Raw genomic sequence first — 19576 nt, forward strand, 5'->3', positions numbered from 1 at the left:
TAATAATATAAACTTTCTTATTCTCACTCATATTGTAAAATAGGAAGACAGGAGGAATATGGTGACAGGCTTTCCACTTTGATTCTATGAATATCGTCCACAGTGGCTGAACTAACCTATACAATTTATCGAGCCGATCACATCTGTCCAACCTCGCCCACCTTAAGAGAAGCATGTGCTCCTCGGGAAATACAATTCAAGCTCTGTCCTCATTTCATAGGCTGCAATAGTCCCCAGATGGTATAGAAATGCAATATGTGCCCCTCCAGCAGCAGAAGAGGCAGACATGTTCTCTGTACATTGCCCACTTCCCATCTCTGCAGCCTGAGGTGTGAGGCCTGACACACGTGGCCTCTGCTGTCACCTTCCCTCCCTAGAACATCTGAGGCCTTTCTCACCCCTTTCTCCTCAGGAGTAATCATTGCGAACATTCTGAGAAATCATGGACTATTGCAAATTAATAAATCTATTTTTTTTCTGAGCCCTGGCACCAGATCCAGAATAGATTTACTGGATAAAATTGAAATGCACCCACACCCAGTAAGTGCCCAGTCAATGAGATGGGGCAGCCCTGATACACATGGCCTCCTTGCTTCCACAGTAGAGCCCCAGGTGATCACCAGACTGTGGGCCATCATGGTGCTGACACCAGGGAGCACTAATCTTTTTTTTGCAGCATCCTGGCTAGACATTGCCTTACACCCTTCTGCAGAAGATCTGCCCCCATTTTGCAGACCATCTACTATATTTGTGGCCTGTGTTCCTTTGCAGGAATTAGATCGGTTTCTACTTTATAAATTACATTTTGGGTTCCAGGGGTATAAGGAGGGGGGGGGAGGGGGGGGTGTTAATATAACCAAAATAAGGAGAAGAAGAAGAAAAAAAAGTCAGATACCCAAGTAGTGATCTGCTCAGGACTCACCCTGTCTGGGAGGAGAGCAGAGTGCTGCAGACAGCTGAAGATTTGGTTTTGGTGTTTGCTCAGTGTGACTACCTGGCTGGGGCACGTTAACCCTTTGCACCCCGCGCCTCAGGATGCATAATGGATGGGGAGGATGCTGAAGGAGATCTGGATTTTATTGCGGTTTATTGCATGCATGGAGCTGCTGACCTGCAGTGGAGCAGAAGAGACTCAGCGATCTCCTATGGTGCACAGGGTCCTCTCATGTGTGCCATTGATCCCCCCCCCCCTCCCCCATATCATTATAAAAGAGTGATCCCTAAAGGTCGAGGCATTAACCCTTCATGTGCACTGGGCCTGCTTTACATTATTTCACAATGGAGAGGTTATGAAGCCGCCTAGGAGCAACAGTGCTAAGTTACCCCCCCCCCCCCCCCCCATCTCTCACACCCACCTGTAAGGCTGTCCTGCCGAATCTGTTAGGTGCATCCACATTGGTTGTCCTCTGCAGCAGGTCCTCTAGTTGCTCCAGGTCCCCCCTGGCAGCGGCTGTTGACATCAGGTCCGCAAGTGGCTCTGCCATGCTGGGCTGGGGTCCTGGGCAGAGGGTGATTAGTGCATGGCATGAACAGGCTGACAGCCTGGGCTCTGAGCTAATAGGGGGATCGTAGTAAATACTAGTAAAACAGGGCCCGCCCCCGGGCACACGTGATGAGCAGATATTTCTGCAGCCTCCCCTCTCTCCTTGCTCTAGCCCTCCTCTGCAATATCCTCTCCCTTTCCTTATGTCTGCATCTCCAGCAGGATTCCTTCTGCATCCAGACCTCTCTCCTTTCCTAACCTTCTGCATCCAGTCTCCTTCCACTGGCTCCATCACAAGATGCCCCTTCTCTTCACATGCACTACCTCTCCTCTGCCCTATCCCCTCTCTCCTTGCTCTAGCCCTCCTCTGAAATATCCTCTCCCTTTCCTTCTGTCTGGATCTCCAGCCATATGCTGCAAGATTCCTCCTGCATCCAGACATGTCTCCTTTCCTCCTAACCTTCTCCATCCAGCCTCCTTCCACTGGCTCCATCACAAGATGTCCAGCCATGCAGCCTCCCTTCTCAACTCTGCAATATTTCTTCTTTCCTTAGACCTCCATTCTGCATCTTCTCTCTCTGATCAAGACCACTCCTGTTTTCAGCCTTCACTCTCTTTCTGACCCATTATCCACCCTCTGATCACCTTATCAGGAATGGATCACCAGATTCTCCTCCTCCCAACATCTAACCCTGGTCTGGGATACTTCCAGACCTGAAAGAAACGTTACTCTCCTCCTGGTCCACAACTCTCTCATCCTCCATTTGCCCTCTCATCATCAGCCTCTTTTAACTTTCCATTCTCCTTCTCTGCAGCTTTGCCCCATTATCGATGCCCACCATAGCTAAAGCCTTCAGGCTCATATCTTGCCCACTACAACTCCCTGAAAACTGTCCGTCAGCTTCCTCAAACATCACCATCCCACCCTTTTATTTTAGGTCGTGTCGGCTGATACCAAGCCCTGCCTAAGACGAGTGGTCTGGAAATCTTGAAGCTGACGTTGACCTTGGAGTGGGAGGCTGGGCACAAGACATTGCACAATCCAGAGAAGTGGATGCAGCCTCCACGAACAGTTTCTGAGTGGTTTGAAGCAGTTTCCGCCTCCATATGTTGATGAGTCCAATCTCCAGTGTGCTGGCCTCCACAGATGATGCAACCTCCAGAAACTATTGGTATGTTTGACCCAAGCCCTAGCAGGACCCAGTAGTATAAACTCCAAAGTGGTTCAGAAAGGAAAATCCAACAATTTCCAGAACTGTTGCTGTGAGGCCCAAGAGAAGCACTCCGAGATGCTGAAGAAAGGGTGGACCTCTCCAAAAAGTCTTCAAGTCTGACACTCAACATCCTGTGTGAAATGGGAACTGAAGAGGATCCAGGATGTAGTTCTAGTGGTAACGTCCAGGTGTCTCCATGGGACAGGTATGGTTCCAGCACTATCCATGCATGCTCTCCTTCTTTCACCTCCTCCACAGCTCCTTAGAGTCAGAACTACTTCTCATTATTAGTATTTGCACCATCGTCCCCCATGCATTATTCCTACATTCACCAAAGCTGTTGTTCCCAAGCTATCCATAATGTCCCAATATTACTGCGCCTGTTCTACACTTCTCAGTGCAAACCATGGAGAACATCCCCTAGACCTTATGTACAGGCATCTCTCCCTTCTTCAGATTCCTCCATACAGGTGTGCTACCTCATCAGGCAACCATATTGCTTTCCAATGCATGCCCCCAACACTGCCCCCTTCCTCACGTCCTCTTGCACCTGTCACTGCACTCCCCTCCATGTCACTGCACTCCCCTCCATGTCACTGCACTCCCCTCCATGTCACTGCACTCCCCTCCATGTCACTGCATTCCACTCCATGTCACTGCACTCCCCTCCATGTCACTGCACTCCCCTCCATGTCACTGCACCCCCCTCCATGTCACTGCACTCCTTCCAAAGTGTCACTTTTTCTCCTCACTCCTGGCAGATGCACTCCTTTCTGTACATGCACTCTCCTCCATGTCACAGCTCTGCTCTCTCTCCTTCATGTCACTGTTTTTCTCACCTCTGTCAGTCACTCCTTTCTCTGTGTGCACTCTCCTCCATGTCACTGTTTCTCTCACTCCTTGCAGTCACTCTCCTTTCTGTAACTTGCACTCTCCTCCTGTCACTGAAGAGTCTCACAGCCACACTGAGTTCATGACAGACTCCTCGCTGCTGTCGTTGTCCTCTGTTCAGGCTCCTGCTCTCACTCCTCCACTGTCCCTACGTTCTTCCTCCTGGCAGCGCACTCTCATTGTCACACATTCCTCCTCTCCTGTCACTGCACTCTCACTGCCTGTTATCTCTCCCATCAGGGCATTCTCAGTGACGTCTCTTTCTCTGCCCTCGTCTGGTTGTGCGGCAGTTTTAGCTTCTATCCTGCACTCTCATCTGCCTCATCTTGACGCTCTCCTTCCTTATGTCACTGCACTCTCCTGCACTCTCCTCCGTGTGCTGTCTTTTCTCATTCATCCCTGACTGTATTGTCCCGCATGGGACCACTTCTCTCCCATACATAACTGCTCCCCCCTGACACTGCACTCTGCATGTCACCCACAGTCCGGCAACTGCCTTCCCTCCTGTCACTCCTCTGCCCTCCATGTGACAACCTCTCTCCTCCATGTCACATCTCCTCTTCCCCTGTCACTAGGCTTCTCAATGCCTCAACCCCTCTCCCTCCATTCAATGCACTCTCCTCCATGTCACATCTCCTGTCACTGCACTGTCCTCCATGTCACAAACACTCCTGCAACCCCCCACCTACAGTCACAACTGCTTTGCCTCCTGTCACGTCTCTGCCCTCCATGTGACAACCTCTCTCCCTCCTGTCACTGCACTGTCCTCCATGTCACATCTCCTGTCACTGCACTGTCCTCCATGTCACATCTCCTGTCCCTGCACTCTCTCCTCCATGTCACATCTCCTGTCCCTGCACTCTCTCCTCCATGTCACATCTCCTGTCCCTGCACTCTCCTCCATGTCACATCTCCTGTCCCTGCACTCTCTCCTCCATGTCACATCTCCTGTCCCTGCACTCTCTCCTCCATGTCACATCTCCTGTCCCTGCACTCTCCTCCATGTCACATCTCCTGTCCCTGCACTGTCCTCCATGTCACATCTCCTGTCCCTGCACTCTCCTCCATGTCACATCTCCTGTCCCTGCACTCTCTCCTCCATGTCACATCTTCTCTCCTCCATGTCACATCTCCTGTCCCTGCACTCTCTCCTCCATGTCACATCTCCTGTCCCTGCACTCTCTCCTCTATGTCACATCTCCTGTCCCTGCACTGTCCTCCATGTCACATCTCCTGTCCCTGCACTCTCTCCTCTATGTCACATCTCCTGTCCCTGCACTCTCTCCTCCATGTCACATCTCCTGTCCCTGCACTCTCTCCTCCATGTCACATCTCCTGTCCCTGCACTCTCCTCCATGTCACATCTCCTGTCCCTGCACTCTCTCCTCCATGTCACATCTTCTCTCCTCCATGTCACATCTCCTGTCACTCTTCTTGTCACAGCCTAGCTTCCTCTGCCACGGCAATCCCCGCAATAATCTGACCCCTTCCTCCACAATCCCCCTGCCCCATCCTCACCCCCCCCCCCCCCTCCTTCCAGCAGCGACAGCAGCACCCAACTTACTATCACTGAGTGCACCCAACTCCATGTCCAGTCTTCGCCTTCCCTCCCTCTCTGCCTCCCCCCCTCCCCCATATGTCACTCGCTGTCGGTCGGTTTTTTCCTCTTCAGCTTTTTTTGAAAATAAAAAAAAAGAGCGCTCTCCGAAGACCCCGCCCAGGACACGCCCCCCTTTAACGGCACAAATTTAAGGCAGATCGAGCCAGATTCTCTCCTGCTCCACTGAAACGTAACTCAGCTGTAGAGAATGCGAGGCGCCCCCAGGGAAGATGCGACATCAGTAGAGCTGCGACATTTTTTTTTATAACGCGTCCCTACTTAACCTCTTATATTCCCATGACCGGGAAGGTGTGCGGTATCGCGTTTTATTGTAGTGTCACCTTTACAGGCTGGAGTGAACGGTTACATAAGATTCGAACGTTCGGACCGGTAGAACGTTGACACATTGTCTGCTCTGCGCCGCCAGCCGCTGGATACAATGTAACAAGTGACAGGACGAGGAGCTCCGCCCCCTGCTGTATCCTGCGCGGGACTGCACCTGCTGCAACCTGGCCGTACACCTCGGGAAATGGCGGCAGAACGGGATGGGGTCACTCCTGTGCTGGGAGACACTCTTCCTTATAGGAAGAAAAACGTCTCGGAAATTTTTATTTTTTTAGACCTATTCTATGCTAATAAATAAATGAGGCTTGCTGTATCCTTAACCCCTTAAGGACCAAGCGATTTTTCGTTTTTGCATCTTGGTATTTCACTCCCTGCTTTACCAGACCTATAACTTTTTGTTTATTTATTTTTATTTTTTGCTCATGCACGACAAGCTACACTTTCCTATGGCACCACCGTTCCTTTTTTTTTTTTTTTGCGGACCATATGCAGAACCATTTTTTTTTTTATTGGTCCGCAAAACCCCCCCCCCCCCCAGAAGTTTGAGCTCATTCACACGACTGTGCGATCTGTCCGCATTTTGTGGACTGCACATGGCCGGCAATATGATAGAAATACATATTCTTGTTCATGGCTGCGGACAAGAATAGGACACGCTCTCTATTTTTTTCTGCCGGGCCGCAGAACGGAACTACGGATATGGACAGCAGTGTAAAACAGCAGGCACCTAGCGGCTATGGAATCCACTCTGCTCTGGATCTGGCTCCATTTTTAAAGATCCTACCACCGACATACAGTGGATATAGTCTACACACCCCTGTTAAAATGTCAGGTTTCGGTGATGTAAAAAAATGAGACAAAGATAAATCATTTCAGAACTTTTTCCACCTTTAATGTGACCTATAAACTGTACATGTGAAATCTTTTAGGTAGAGGGAAGAAAAGATATAAAAATAAAATAATATGGTTGCATAAGTGTGCACACCCTTAAACTAATACTTTGTTGAAGCACCTTTTGATTTTATTACAGCACTCAGTCTTTTTGGGTATGAGTCGATCAGCATGGCACATTTTGACTTGGTAAGATTTGCCCACTCTTCTTTGCAAAAACACTCCAAATCTGTCAGATTGCGAGGGCATCTCCTGGGCACAGCCCTCTTCAGATCACCCCACAGATTTCCAATCGGAATCAGGTCTGGGCTCTGGCTGGGCCATTCCAAAACTTTAATCTTCTTCTGGTGAAGCCATTCCTCTGTTGCTTTGGGTCGCTGTCATGCTGAAAGATGAAGTTCCTCTTCATGTTCAGCTTTCTAGCAGAAGCCTGAAGGTTTTGTGCCAATATTGACTGGTATTTGGAACTGTTCATAATTCCCTCTAGCTTAAAGGGAACCTGTCACCGGGATTTTGTATATAGAGCTGAGGACATGGGCTGCTAGATGGCCGCTAGCACATCCGCAATACCCAGTCCCCATAGCTCTGTGTGCTTTTATTGTGTAAAAAAACCGATTTGATACATATGCAAATTAACCTGAGATGAGTCCTGTAGGTGAGAGCAGTCGGGGACAGGACTCATCTCAGGTTAATTTGCATATGTATCAAATCGTTTTTTTTACACAATAAAAGCACACAGAGCTATGGGGACTAGGGATTGCGGATGTGCTAGCGGCTATCTAGCAACCCATGTCCTCAGCTCTATACCCAAAATCCAGGTGACAGGTTCTCTTTAACTAAGGCCCCAGTTCCAGCTGAAGAAATACAGCCCGTTGGCATGATGCGGCCACCACCAGGCTTCACTGTGGGGATGGGGTTCTTCTTGTGATGGGCAGTGTTGTTTTTGCACCAAACATATCTTTTGGAATTATGGCCAAAAAGTTCCACCTTGGTTTCATCAGACCATAACACCTTTTCCCACATGCTTTTGGGAGACTTCAGATGTGTTTTTGCAAAATGTAGCCCGGCTTGTATGTTTTTCTTCTTAAGAAAAGGCTTCCATCTTGCCGCTCTACCCCATAGCCCAGACATATGAAGAATACGGGAGATTGTTGGCACATGGACCACACGGCCAGGACTTGCCAGAGATTCCTGCAGCTCCTGTAATGTTGCTGTCGGCCTCTTGGTCGCCTCCCAGACCAGTTTTCTTCTCGTCTTGTCATCAGTTTTGGAGGGACGTCCAGTTCTTGGTAATGTCACTGTTGGGCCATATTTTCTCCACTTGATGATGACGGTCTCCACTGTGTTCCATGGTATATCTAATGCCTTGGACATTCTTTTGTACCCTTCTCCTGACTGATACCTTCTAACAATGAGATCCTCTGATGCTCTGGAAGCTCTCTGTGGACCACGGCTTCTGCTGTGGGAGGCGACTAAGGACATTTCAGGAAAGACCAACTAGAGCGGCTGAGCTTCATCAGGGGTTAATCAGAGGCCCTTTACATGACGGCCGGTGTCTGCCGACTGCTATCTAACAGGATTCTGAATGTGATTGCTTAATTCTGAACACAGCTACATCCACAGTTATAAGAGGGTGTGCACACTAATGCAACCACATTATATATTTTTTTTTTTTGTTTTCTTCCCTCCACCTAAAACATTTTTTTTACATCACAGAAACCTGACATTTTTACAGGGGTGTGTAGACTTTTTATAACCACTGTATATAGTCATACGGCAGTAGAAAAATGGTTAAAAATCAATGGGTATATGTGTTGTCCATGAAAAAGGTAGATAGCACACGTCCCTGATTCACTGAAATGTGAACGAGGCTTTAGAGAGACGAATATAACAAAAAATATAACAGAGAAAGGCCTCTTGCACACAAACGTGGGCCAGCCGCATGTGGGCCAGCCACTTGAATGGGGTCCGCGATCCGTCCATTCTGCAAAAGGAAAGGACAAGTTCTATCTTTTTGCGTAACGTAAGCACGGAACAGAACACCGCAGAAGCACTCCGTAGTGCTTCCGTTCAGTGGTTCTGTTCCGTTCCGCACCGTATCTCCGAATTTGAGGACCCATTCAAGTGAATGCAAACTGTGGGTGTCCCATGTATTGCGGACCCGACGTATGCAGGCCGCAATACGGCCACGGGGGACACAGGTTCGTGTGCAAGAGGCCAAAAAAGTAGGCTGCACAGGAGCAAATCCTGCACCTGCTGTAGGAAGGCGCAAGGGACAGTCGTTGACGGAAGGTATGTGTCACCGAGGTTCCTGGCCTCAGTGGAGTAAGAGACAGTTTTTATGTGTCAGCACCAGTTGCTGTTTGACACCTTGCTATTTAGTATAGCTGTAATAGCTTATCCGGGACGGCTCTTACTGGGAGTAGTCAAAGCGCTGGGTGGGTGACTACTCCCCACGTTCCAGGCCAGGTCTTGACAGGCCTATATAAAAAACCAGCCAGCAGTGTCAGCTGGTGGTAATTACCGCTCTCTCTGACAGAGGAGCTCTGGCAATCGCTGGATTGGGATCTGAGCCGTGTGCTAGGCTGGAGGCCTGTCTGCTCTGTCCTGAGCAATGCCGATCGGGTGTGAACTAACACCTAGGATAACAGGTGACAACAAATGGGGTGTCGAACTGTTTTGTTGCCATAAGTGTGAATAAAACACTGAAGTTTTTGAGTTACAAACTGGTCTTTGCCTCTATACTGCGTCCGCTTGTCCTATTTACTAGAGCGAATCCCCACACTGCCAAGATGGGGATATGTGTTTAAGCTGTGAGAGAGGGCTTATATAGGACCAGCAATTAATTATGCTAATTCCTAATTTATCATTCTAGGTGGGCTGGTCCTAGGGTGGAGTCTAAGGGACAAAATGGCCCGTTCTGTGCTACCCAGGGGCGTTGCTAGGGTCTCAAAAGATCTGGGGCCCAAGCCCCAATGCATATGGCCCAATACTCTAAGTCGACCAAAAGCACTCCCCCAACCAACCCCCCCAACCCCCACCCCGGAAAACACTAGCACTGAAGACATTTTGCTGTACTTGCTATACAGCAGCACGTACCGCTCACATCCAGGACCTCCCAGGTGATGTCTCCTCTAATGTAGATCTTCTCTGTCATCATCTTCTTAATTTGGTCCATACAACTTCTCTCAGCCGGCTCGTCTCTGTGCAGTGTGAAACAGGGACATCTTAGCTTCCTCACATTTCTATCATCATCTCCCAACCTGGAGTCCCCACTGTGTTATCCTGCTGCTGTACCCCCCAATAACCCCAAATACTATTGTAACATCCCAGAGTTATGTTACCAAACTCTTGTTCCCTGCTACCATATGTTAAGTGTAATTATATTGTCATTATTGTCATTATATATATTTTCTAGGCCTGTTTTATATATTATGCTGTAATTTCCATGTGCACCAGCAGGTGGTAGCAGTATGTAGCAGGACTGGAATAGTTCATTCCAGTTTAGTCCCCCCTCCTCTGTGAGCAGAAGTGGGCCGGTCCCATGTCCTGTCTCAGGGGGAGGAGAAGGAAGTTTAGTGAGTCTACCAGCCACCCCGGCTAGGGGAAGGTTGTGTTAGTTGAAGCTCCTAGAAAATAGGGATCCAAGACCAGGACCTTGTCTCGGTTGAGACCAGAGAACCTTCCCAGCCTGAGCCATCAGCCTCAGCTGGTTGACAAGCGAGCAGCCACCTCCAGCCTCCAGGACGAACCATTCCCTGTGAGCCAAGCTGCGAGTACATATCCAGAGTCCAGGAGAAGCCCGAATTCCTCCTCAGTTAGTCAGGCCCATTACAAGCAGAAGATAGACAGAGCAGAAGATAGATACCTGCCATATTCTCCAGGCACATAGTATAGCTCCAGAAGAGATATTGATCCCTGCCATAAATTGCCTATACCTGCTGGGACCTAAAGGACTATTGCTGTAACTCATGTGGATTAATGCTGCATTAAGTAAACACAAGTTGAATTATATTACAAGTCTAGATGTCATCCCTTACTATCAAAGTTCCTCAATTACTCCTACTAGCAACACTCATTTTATTGCAAGTGAGCCAGGATCCAGAGTCCAGCCAGTACCCAGGTAGGAGACACCGCTGACACTACACAGAGACACTATCCCCACTCTGGCATTCCTCACCGGGTACGTGAATTATTACATCTTAAAGGGCCCTGCAAAAGTCCCCTGCGCACATTGCAATTGGCGTCACGAACAAAAACTATTACCTATACCTACACCTGACCCAGTCAGCACTTAGTATTGCGCCAGTGTGCACTGGTCCCAATCCGGCTTACTGCACTATCCTGAAGGAAAATGAGTACCCCTCCATAGTAATAGTGCTCCTCATAGTCCCACCAATAGTAATTCCCTTCTAGAATGCCCTCATTAGTAATACTGCCGCCTACAGTGCGCCCAACAGTGATAGTGCTCCCCAAGAGTGCCTCCATTAGTAGAAGAGCCCTCCATTATTAATAATGCCCCTACAGAGCCCCCAGTAGAAATAAGGCCCCCTATTGTTCCCCCAGTGGTAATAAAGCTCTCTACAGATCCCTTAGTAGTAATAAGGCCCCCCCTAGTGCTCTTAGTAAAAATAATGTGGGTCTATAAGTCCCTCCTATAGAGCCCCCAGTAGTAATAAGAACATCTAATGTCCCCAGTATTTATAATGCCCCCTACTGTTATAATGCTCACCCTGAAGTGCCCCGGTATTTATATCGCCCCCTACTGTGATAACGCCCCCACAGTGCCCTAGTATTTATATCGCCCCCTACTGTTATAATGCTCGCCCTAAAGTGCCCCCTGTCCTCAGAAATTATAATTCCTTAGCCCGTCCACCATAGAGTCCCATGTAAATAACATCACACCATCTCTCCAGCCCCTTCCTATATACAGTTCCACGCAAATAACATCACCCCCTCCCAAGCCGCCTTCAACATACAGTCCCATGTAAATAACATCACCCCCTTAATATTCAGTCCCATGTAAATAACATTACCCCCCAGCCACCTCCAACATACAGTCCCATGTAAATAGCATTACCCCTCAACATTCAGTCCCATATAAATAAAATCACTCCCTCCCACAGCCACCTCCAACATGCATTCCCATGTAAATGACATCACCCCCCTCAACTTTCAGTCCCATGTAAATAACATCACTCCACCCGCTGTCCTATGTAAATAACTTTCCTCCCTTGAGCCCTAACATACAGTCCCAGTTAAATAACTTCTTCACTGCTGAGCCATCCTCTCCTGCACTGGTCACATGATGGTGACATCATCTCAGGTCCTTTTCAGCTACTGCATTTAGAACTGATCACATGGACTGTGATGTCATCACAGGTCCTTTAGCTCCTGCAGGGAATTATATTCAATTGTATTGCTGTCCTGAGGACAGTAATACAGTTGTATCTATCTGGCAGGCAGGACATTCGGGGCCTGAGACAAAACATCAGGGACCCAGGCCCCGAATGTTTTAACCTAGCAACTCCCCTGGTGCTACCTGAGGAAAAAGAGGACAGTTGGTTCACAATGTGGGTTTTCTCTGCAGAGCATGAGTTTGAGATTTCACATCTCCTCCACTTTGCAGGTGTTATAAATGCTGTGGATTTACCTCATGCAAATCCACTGCTGTAGATCCATATGATTTATGCCAGATGTGAAACCCGCCTTGGGCTCAAATTAAAGCAGTTTTTTTTTTATCCAAAAAGCCAGAAATTGACTCTTTTGCATTTACTCATGTGCTTGGTAGAACAAAGTGCAACAAAACTTGCCAAAACAAAAATCTAGCAGAAGTATAAAATATGTTTTAAAATTAAAAGAACTAAAAACAAAACAAAATAGCTCATTTGCCACTTTAACGCCAAGTATATGCTGCAGGTGACTGCTGCACCCAGCTATTGGCTGCAGTGGTTGTCATTGCTGCTTCGATGTAAACAGAGACCCTAAGACTATCAGCGCTGGGGAGGTTGCAGTTTTAACAGGTAAGTACGGGCTGTTTTATTATTGTAATGGCTCATGCACACGACCGTGGATTTTGTCTGCATCTGATCCCCATTTTTTGCAGATCGGATGTGGACCCATTCACTTCAATGGGGCAATAAAAGATGCGGCCCTGCAAAAAAGAAATAGAACATGTCCTATTCTTGGCTGTATTATGGACAGGGATAGGACTGCTATATAGTGGGGCAGGACGTTCTGTGTTTTTCGGATCCGCAATTTGCAGACTGTAAAAACGGTAATGGCAGTATGCATGAGCCAGCATTTTTTTTTAAAAGACTAGGCAATACCTTTAGACTACCTGTACACGTTGCAGATTATGCAAGGTTTTATTGCGCAGATTCTCGCAAAAAAGAAAACCTCATGATTCCTGGATCCTCCTCCTGAAACAAATAACTGGTTAGTACTTACCTGACACATTTTGTGCCGCCATTATAGTTCTCTCGGCTGCAGCGGTGATGTCATGTTGACAGCATGTGACCGCCGAAGCCAATCACTGGCCTCAGCGGTACACCTGAGAAGACCAGTGATTGGCTACAGCGGTCACGTGTTGTCGACATGATGTGAATAGAGCCTGGCTGGGAGAACCAGAATGGCGGCACAGAATTTGTCAGGTAAGTACTTACCAGTTCTATGCTTCAAGAGGATCCTGGGGGTTGCCCGGGTACCTCCTGAAACCGGACAACCCATTATAGTAGATATCTGATGGTTTTATTCATATATGCCTCAGCAGAAGATAATTTACTACATGGATTGAACACAGACACAAGTTCTTCTCTCCGGCAGCACTGCCCTCTGTGGACAAGAGCATGGACCAGAACCATAGAATCATTGGCCCAAATATATCAGGTTTCCTCTACTACTTTTGTGACACATTTTTCAACGGAAAAATCAGCATATAATTTGTGTGCTTGCTTTATTAAAGTATATGCAAAAAAAAAAAGTTTGGCCGCGTACCACACTTTTGATTCATGTGAGCCAAGTTGTTGTGGTTATGGGTGGAGTTACTTTTCAGACATTTATGAAATGAGATTTTTTACAATGTTACAAAACAAGGGTCCCATCTGCATGGTAACAGAAAGCCACAAATCTAAACCAAGAGCAAGTATAATGTAACAAATTGCGTGCAACAAGAGAGCGAAACAAATTAAGGACACAGAATAAGGCCTCATGCACTCGGCCGTTGCGGCCTGCAAATAGCGGGTCCGCAATATGCGGGCACCGGCCGTTTGCTACCCGCTTGATGCGGACCTATTCACTTGATGTTCTATTTTTTTACGGTGCGGATGGATCACGGACCCATTCAAGTTGAATGGGTCTCGATCCGTCCCGGCAGCCGCACAGATGCTGCCCGTGCATTGAGGACCCCAAATTGCGGTCTTCAATGCACGGAATGGCCATGTGCATGAGGCCTAAGTCAGTATTGATACATCGCTATGACATATAATCTATCTAGATACTGCAGTTTACCAATTTTGGAACTTTGGGTGTCCACCTCTGAAACTACTCCGACCCAACTGTCTTTCTGATACAGCGGGGCCCAAAACTGTGCACATTACTCAATGTATGGCCTAACCATAGATTTTCCATGATTTCTGTGTGTGCATTTAAGCTACCTTTTGATTGGGGGTTGGGGTTGGGGTATTGTCCCTCCTTGTGGAAAGTGCCTTAACTGGTGTGAGCAGACATATAGGCCATACATGCTCCTCTGGAATTCTAGGAAGAGGGATGCAAACGAGCTCTGCCTCTAATGCCACCAGATGTTCAACCCTTTAACCACTTCAGCCCCGCTAGCTGAAACCCCCTTCATGACCAGAGCACTTTTTACACTTCGGCACTACACTACTTTCACCGTTTATCGCTCGGTCATGCAACTTACCACCCAAATGAATTTTACCTCCTTTTCTTCTCACTAATAGAGCTTTCATTTGGTGGTATTTTATTGCTGCTGACATTTTTACTTTTTTTGTTATTAATCGAAATGTAACGATTTTTTTGCAAAAAAATGAAATTTTTCACTTTCAGCTGTAAAATTTTGCAAAAAAAACGACATCCATATATAAATTTTTCGCTAAATTTATAGTTCTACATGTCTTTGATAAAAAAAAATGTTTGGGCAAAAAAAAAATGGTTTGGGTAAAAGTTATAGCGTTTACAAACTATGGTACAAAAATGTGAATTTCTGCTTTTTGAAGCAGCTCTGATTTTCTGAGCACCTGTCATGTTTCCTGAGGTTCTACAATGCCCAAACAGTAGAAACCCCCCACAAATGACCCCATTTCGGAAAGTAGACACCCTAAGGTATTCGCTGATGGGCATAGTGAGTTCATAGAACTTTTTATTTTTTGTCACAAGTTAGCGGAAAATGATGATGATTTTTTAATTTTATTTTTTTCTTACAAAGTCTCATATTCCACTAACTTGCGTCAAAAAATAAAAAATTCTAGGAACTCGCCATGCCCCTCACGGAATACCTTGGGGTGTCTTCTTTCCAAAATGGGGTCACTTGTGGGGTAGTTATACTGCCCTGGCAATTTAGGGGCCCAAATGTGTGAGAAGAACTTTGCAATCAAAATGTGTAAAAAATGACCGGTGAAATCCGAAAGGTGCTCTTTGGAATATGTGCCCCTTTGCCCACCTTGGCTGCAAAAAAGTGTCACACATCTGGTATCGCCGTACTCAGGAGAAGTTGGGGAATGTGTTTTGGGGTGTTATTTTACATATACCCATGCTGGGTGAGAGAAATATCTTGGTCAAATGCCAACTTTGTATAAAAAAATGGGAAAAGTTGTCTTTTGCCAAGATATTTCTCTCACCCAGCATGGGTATATGTAAAATGACACCCCAAAACACATTCCCCAACTTCTCCTGAGTACGGCGATACCAGATGTGTGACACTTTTTTGCAGCCTAGATGCGCAAAGGGGCCCAAATTCCTTTTAGGAGGGCATTTTTAGACATTTGGATCCCAGACTTCTTCTCACACTTTCGGGCCCCTAAAAAGCCAGGGCAGTATAAATACCCCACATGTGACCCCACTTTGGAAAGAAGACACCCCAAGGTATTCAATGAGGGGCCTGGCGAGTTCATACAAATTTTTTTGCATAAGTTAGCGGAAATTGATTTTTTTTTGTTTTTTCTCACAAAGTCTCACTTTCCGCTAACTTAGGACAAAAATTTCAATCTTTCATGGACTCAATATGCCCCTCACGGAATACCTTGGGGTGTCTTCTTTCCGAAATGGGGTCACATGTGGGGTATTTATACTGCCCTGGCTTTTTAAGGGGCCCGAAAGTGTGAGAAGAAGTCTGGAATATAAATGTCTAAAAATGTTACGCATTTGGATTCCGTGAGGGGTATGGTGAGTCCATGTGAGATTTTATTTTTTGACACAAGTTAGTGGAATATGAGACTTAGTAAGAAAAAACAAAAACAAAAACAAACAAAAAATTTCCGCTAACTTGTGCCAAAAAAATGTCTGAATGGAGCCTTACAGGGGGGGGGGGGTGATCAATGACAGGGGGGTGATCAATGACAGGGGGGTGATCAATGACAGGGGGGTGATCAATGACAGGGGGGTGATCACCCATATACACTCCCTGATCACCCCCTGTCATTGATCACCCCCCTGGTAAGGCTCCATTCAGACGTCCGTATGATTTTTACGGATCCATGGATCGGATCCGCAAAACACATGCGGACGTCTGAATGGAGCCTTACAGGGGGGTGATCAATGACAGGGGGTGATCAGGGAGTGTATATGGGTGATCACCCCTCTGTCATTGATCACCCCCTGTAAGGCTCCATTCAGACGTCCGCATGATTTTTACGGATCCATGGATACCAAAACACATGCGGACGTCTGAATGGAGCCCTACAGGGGGGTGATCAATGACAGGGGGGTGATCAATGACAGGGGGTGATCAGGGAATCTATATGGGTGATCACCCGCCTGTCATTGATCACCCCCCTGTAAGGCTCCATTCAGACGTCCGCATGTGTTTTGCGGATCCGATCCATGTATCCGTGGATCCGTAAAAATCATACGGACGTCTGAACGGAGTCTGACAGGGGGGTGATCAATGACAGGGGGGTGATCAATGACAGGGGGGTGATCAGGGAGTTTATATGGGGTGATCATGGGTGATCAGGGGTTCATAAGGGGTTAATAAGTGACAGGGGGGGTGTAGTGTAGTGTAGTGTGGTGTTTGGTGCGACTTTACAGAGCTGCCTGTGTCCTCTGGTGGTCGATCCAAACAAAAGGGACACCAGAGGACCAGGTAGGAGGTATATTAGACGCTGTTATCAAAACAGCGTCTAATATACCTGTTAGGGGTTAAAAAAAATCACATCTCCAGCCTGCCAGCGAGCGATCGCCGCTGGCAGGCTGGAGATCCACTCGCTTACCTTCCGTTCCTGTGAGCGCGCGCGCCTGTGTGCGCGCGTTCACAGGAAATCTCGCGTCTCGCGAGATGACGCGCCGATGCGTCCAGGAGGAATAAATCAACCACCTCCCGGACGCATCGGTGCGTTAGGCGGTCGGGAGGTGGTTAAATAGGCCATGAGACAAGACTCGGATATTAAATAAGCCAGCACCTCATCTGCAGACAGCTGTTTCGGGGTAATTGCCTGCACTGATGAGGGGCAATCACCCCCAAACAGCTGTCTGCAGATGAGTTGTTGTCTTATTTATTATCCAAGTCATGTCTTGTGGCCTATTTAAAGGGTTTTGTCCAGGTTCAGAGCTGAAGCTATACATATTCCCATTTTTACCCAGGCAGAAGGCCCTCTGAGATGAGCATCGGAGCATTTCATGCTCCAATGCTCCCCTTGCCCTGTGCTGAATCATGCAGGACAAGGGCTTTTTCAGCAGATCGGGTTAAGTATCAGGTCTTAAGTATCGGTGATGTCGCCAGCACTAATAGGCGGGCTTTAGCGCTGCCCTGGCCTGTAAAAGAGAGACTGCCTGAGTAAAGAAAGGGATATGTTCGGGTTCAGCTCTGAATCCGGACAACCCCTTTAAATGGTTGAACATTGACTTAGAATTAGAGGCAAAGCTTATTAGGAGCTTATTTGCATCTCTTCTCGCCACTTTTTGATGCACAGTCTTATTTGCCTTGCCTGGCAATAGCTACTACAGTCCAGTTTGCTGTCCCCTGATATTCTGATATAACCCCTGATATAAAGGGGTCCTCTCACTTCAGCAAATGGCATTTATCATGTAAGAAGTTAATACAAGGCACTTACTAATGTATTGTGATTGTCCATATTGCTTCCTTTGCTGCTGGATTCATTTTCCCATCACATTATACACGGCTCATAACCAAGGGTTTCATATCTGCACTGCAGCAGTGGCCGGGGAGGGAGCTGCAGCGCATGTGTGCCTATGGGCACTCCCACGGTCCCGGCCATCAGAGAGGCCGGCACTCTTTCCTATAGTGTGCAAGCACGACCACCACTGATGGATTGCACAGTGGTCATAACCCCTGGAAACAAGCAGTGTATAATGTGATGGAAAATAAATCCAGCCAGCGAAGGAAGCAATATGGACAATCACAATACATTAGTAAGTGCCTTGTATTAACTTTCTCTACATAATAAAAGCCATTTGCTGAAGTGATACAACCCTTTTAAAGGGGTTGTCCCATTAAAAACGCTCATCCCCCTATCCTGTACAGTGTTAAGTGTGGTGTGTGACTGATGGGGCCCCCACTAATCACAAGGATGGGTCACCATGCTCCTCTGACTGAACAGAGAGGTGGACATGCATGAATGCTGCTGCTCCATTCAACTCTATGGCACTGCTGGAGATAGCTAAGTGTAAATGCTCGGCTATCACCGACAGTCCCACAGGGTTAGGGCTCGAGCACACGACCGTTGGATGTTTTGCGGTCTGCAAATTACGTGTCCGCAAAACACAGATACTGTGCGCATTCTTTATTTTGTGGAACGGAACGTCCGGCTTCTAATAGAACAGTCCTATCTTTGTGGACAATAATAAGACATGTTCTAATACTTTGCGGAACGGACATACGGACACAGAATGCAGACAAGTAATTTCCGTTTTCCTTGCGGCTCCATTGAAGTGAATGGTTCAGCATACGGGCCGCAAAAAAAAAAACGGAATGGACACGGAAAAAAAAACATTTCTGTGCATGAGTGGCAGCGTGTGAGCGTGACCATTGCTCTATTCAAACAGAGGAACACGGGGCCCCGATAGTGGGGTCCCCAATAGTTGGATCCTCCGCTGAACCCTTATCTTCAAAGGGGAGATAAGTCTGCAAAGGGGATAAGTGTTTGTGATGGGATAACCGTTTGCTTACCTTTAAAGTTGTTATCCAACCCCTATAATGACCCCCCAATGCCCGGATACCTCAATAGGTTGAATTTACCCGCGTCGCTCCGGATCCTCGCACGGCTGCCGCTGCATCTCTCCATCGCGCAGATCAAAACATTTGGCGATGGGGGGGCAATAGCAGGCCACGAGCCTCCCTAGTGTTACTCGCATACGGGAATCAGGAGTGACGTGGGTGCCAGGGATGGAGGTAAGTATTACCTATATGAGGGGCCCGGGCATTAAGCCCTTTTCCATATCCATTCTAGTAAGCGATTTCTATGCATTCATATTCATGGTACAGAAAACATGTCTACGTTCAGATAAATGTATTTCATGCATTACTCTGCTGAGTAAAGACTTTTTCTACAAAAAGAGGAATAGGAAGTTCCAATAAACCTGAACCATATTTCTCTTTCCGAAAAAGTGGATGTTTGTTTTACTGGCCATTCTGACACTTTCCTGGACAAAAGCAGTAGTTTTTAACTGAACAAAAAGTAAGTGCTGTAATACTGCCCCCTATGGATCAGACAATCCCAGCAAATAAAAGAATTCTATTTTCTGAACCCGACTTGAGCTGCTTCAAAAGGCGCCATAGATATTAGAGATTTGATGGCCGATTCAGGCAAGTTTGGTGGGATCTGCTGGGAATTTAACGGCTATGGACACTTTTGGGGCAAAACTTTTTTTTATTACGTTGGTTGTATTATGGGATAAATAGTTTTTTTTCAATTGCTTCTTTATTAACAATATTTCCACGTTTCTCTTCTGCAGCCTGAA

At 47.1% G+C, this 19576-nt stretch overlaps 1 protein-coding gene across 1 annotated transcript in view; it reads right to left on the reverse strand.

The window, feature by feature from the left end:
- CDKN2C (cyclin dependent kinase inhibitor 2C) overlaps positions 1-4508 on the reverse strand; it is an 11708-nt gene extending 7200 nt beyond the window's left edge. The window contains exon 1 of the mRNA XM_044301916.1: positions 1356-4508. Within this exon, the coding sequence (XP_044157851.1) occupies positions 1356-1994 (639 nt within the window). The 5' untranslated portion in view covers positions 1995-4508. The remainder of the gene's footprint in view (positions 1-1355) is intronic.
- Positions 4509-19576: the final 15068 nt, after the last annotated feature.

The sequence above is a fragment of the Bufo gargarizans genome, chromosome 7, assembly GCF_014858855.1.
Source record: "Bufo gargarizans isolate SCDJY-AF-19 chromosome 7, ASM1485885v1, whole genome shotgun sequence".
Classification (NCBI taxonomy): Eukaryota; Metazoa; Chordata; class Amphibia; order Anura; family Bufonidae; genus Bufo; species Bufo gargarizans.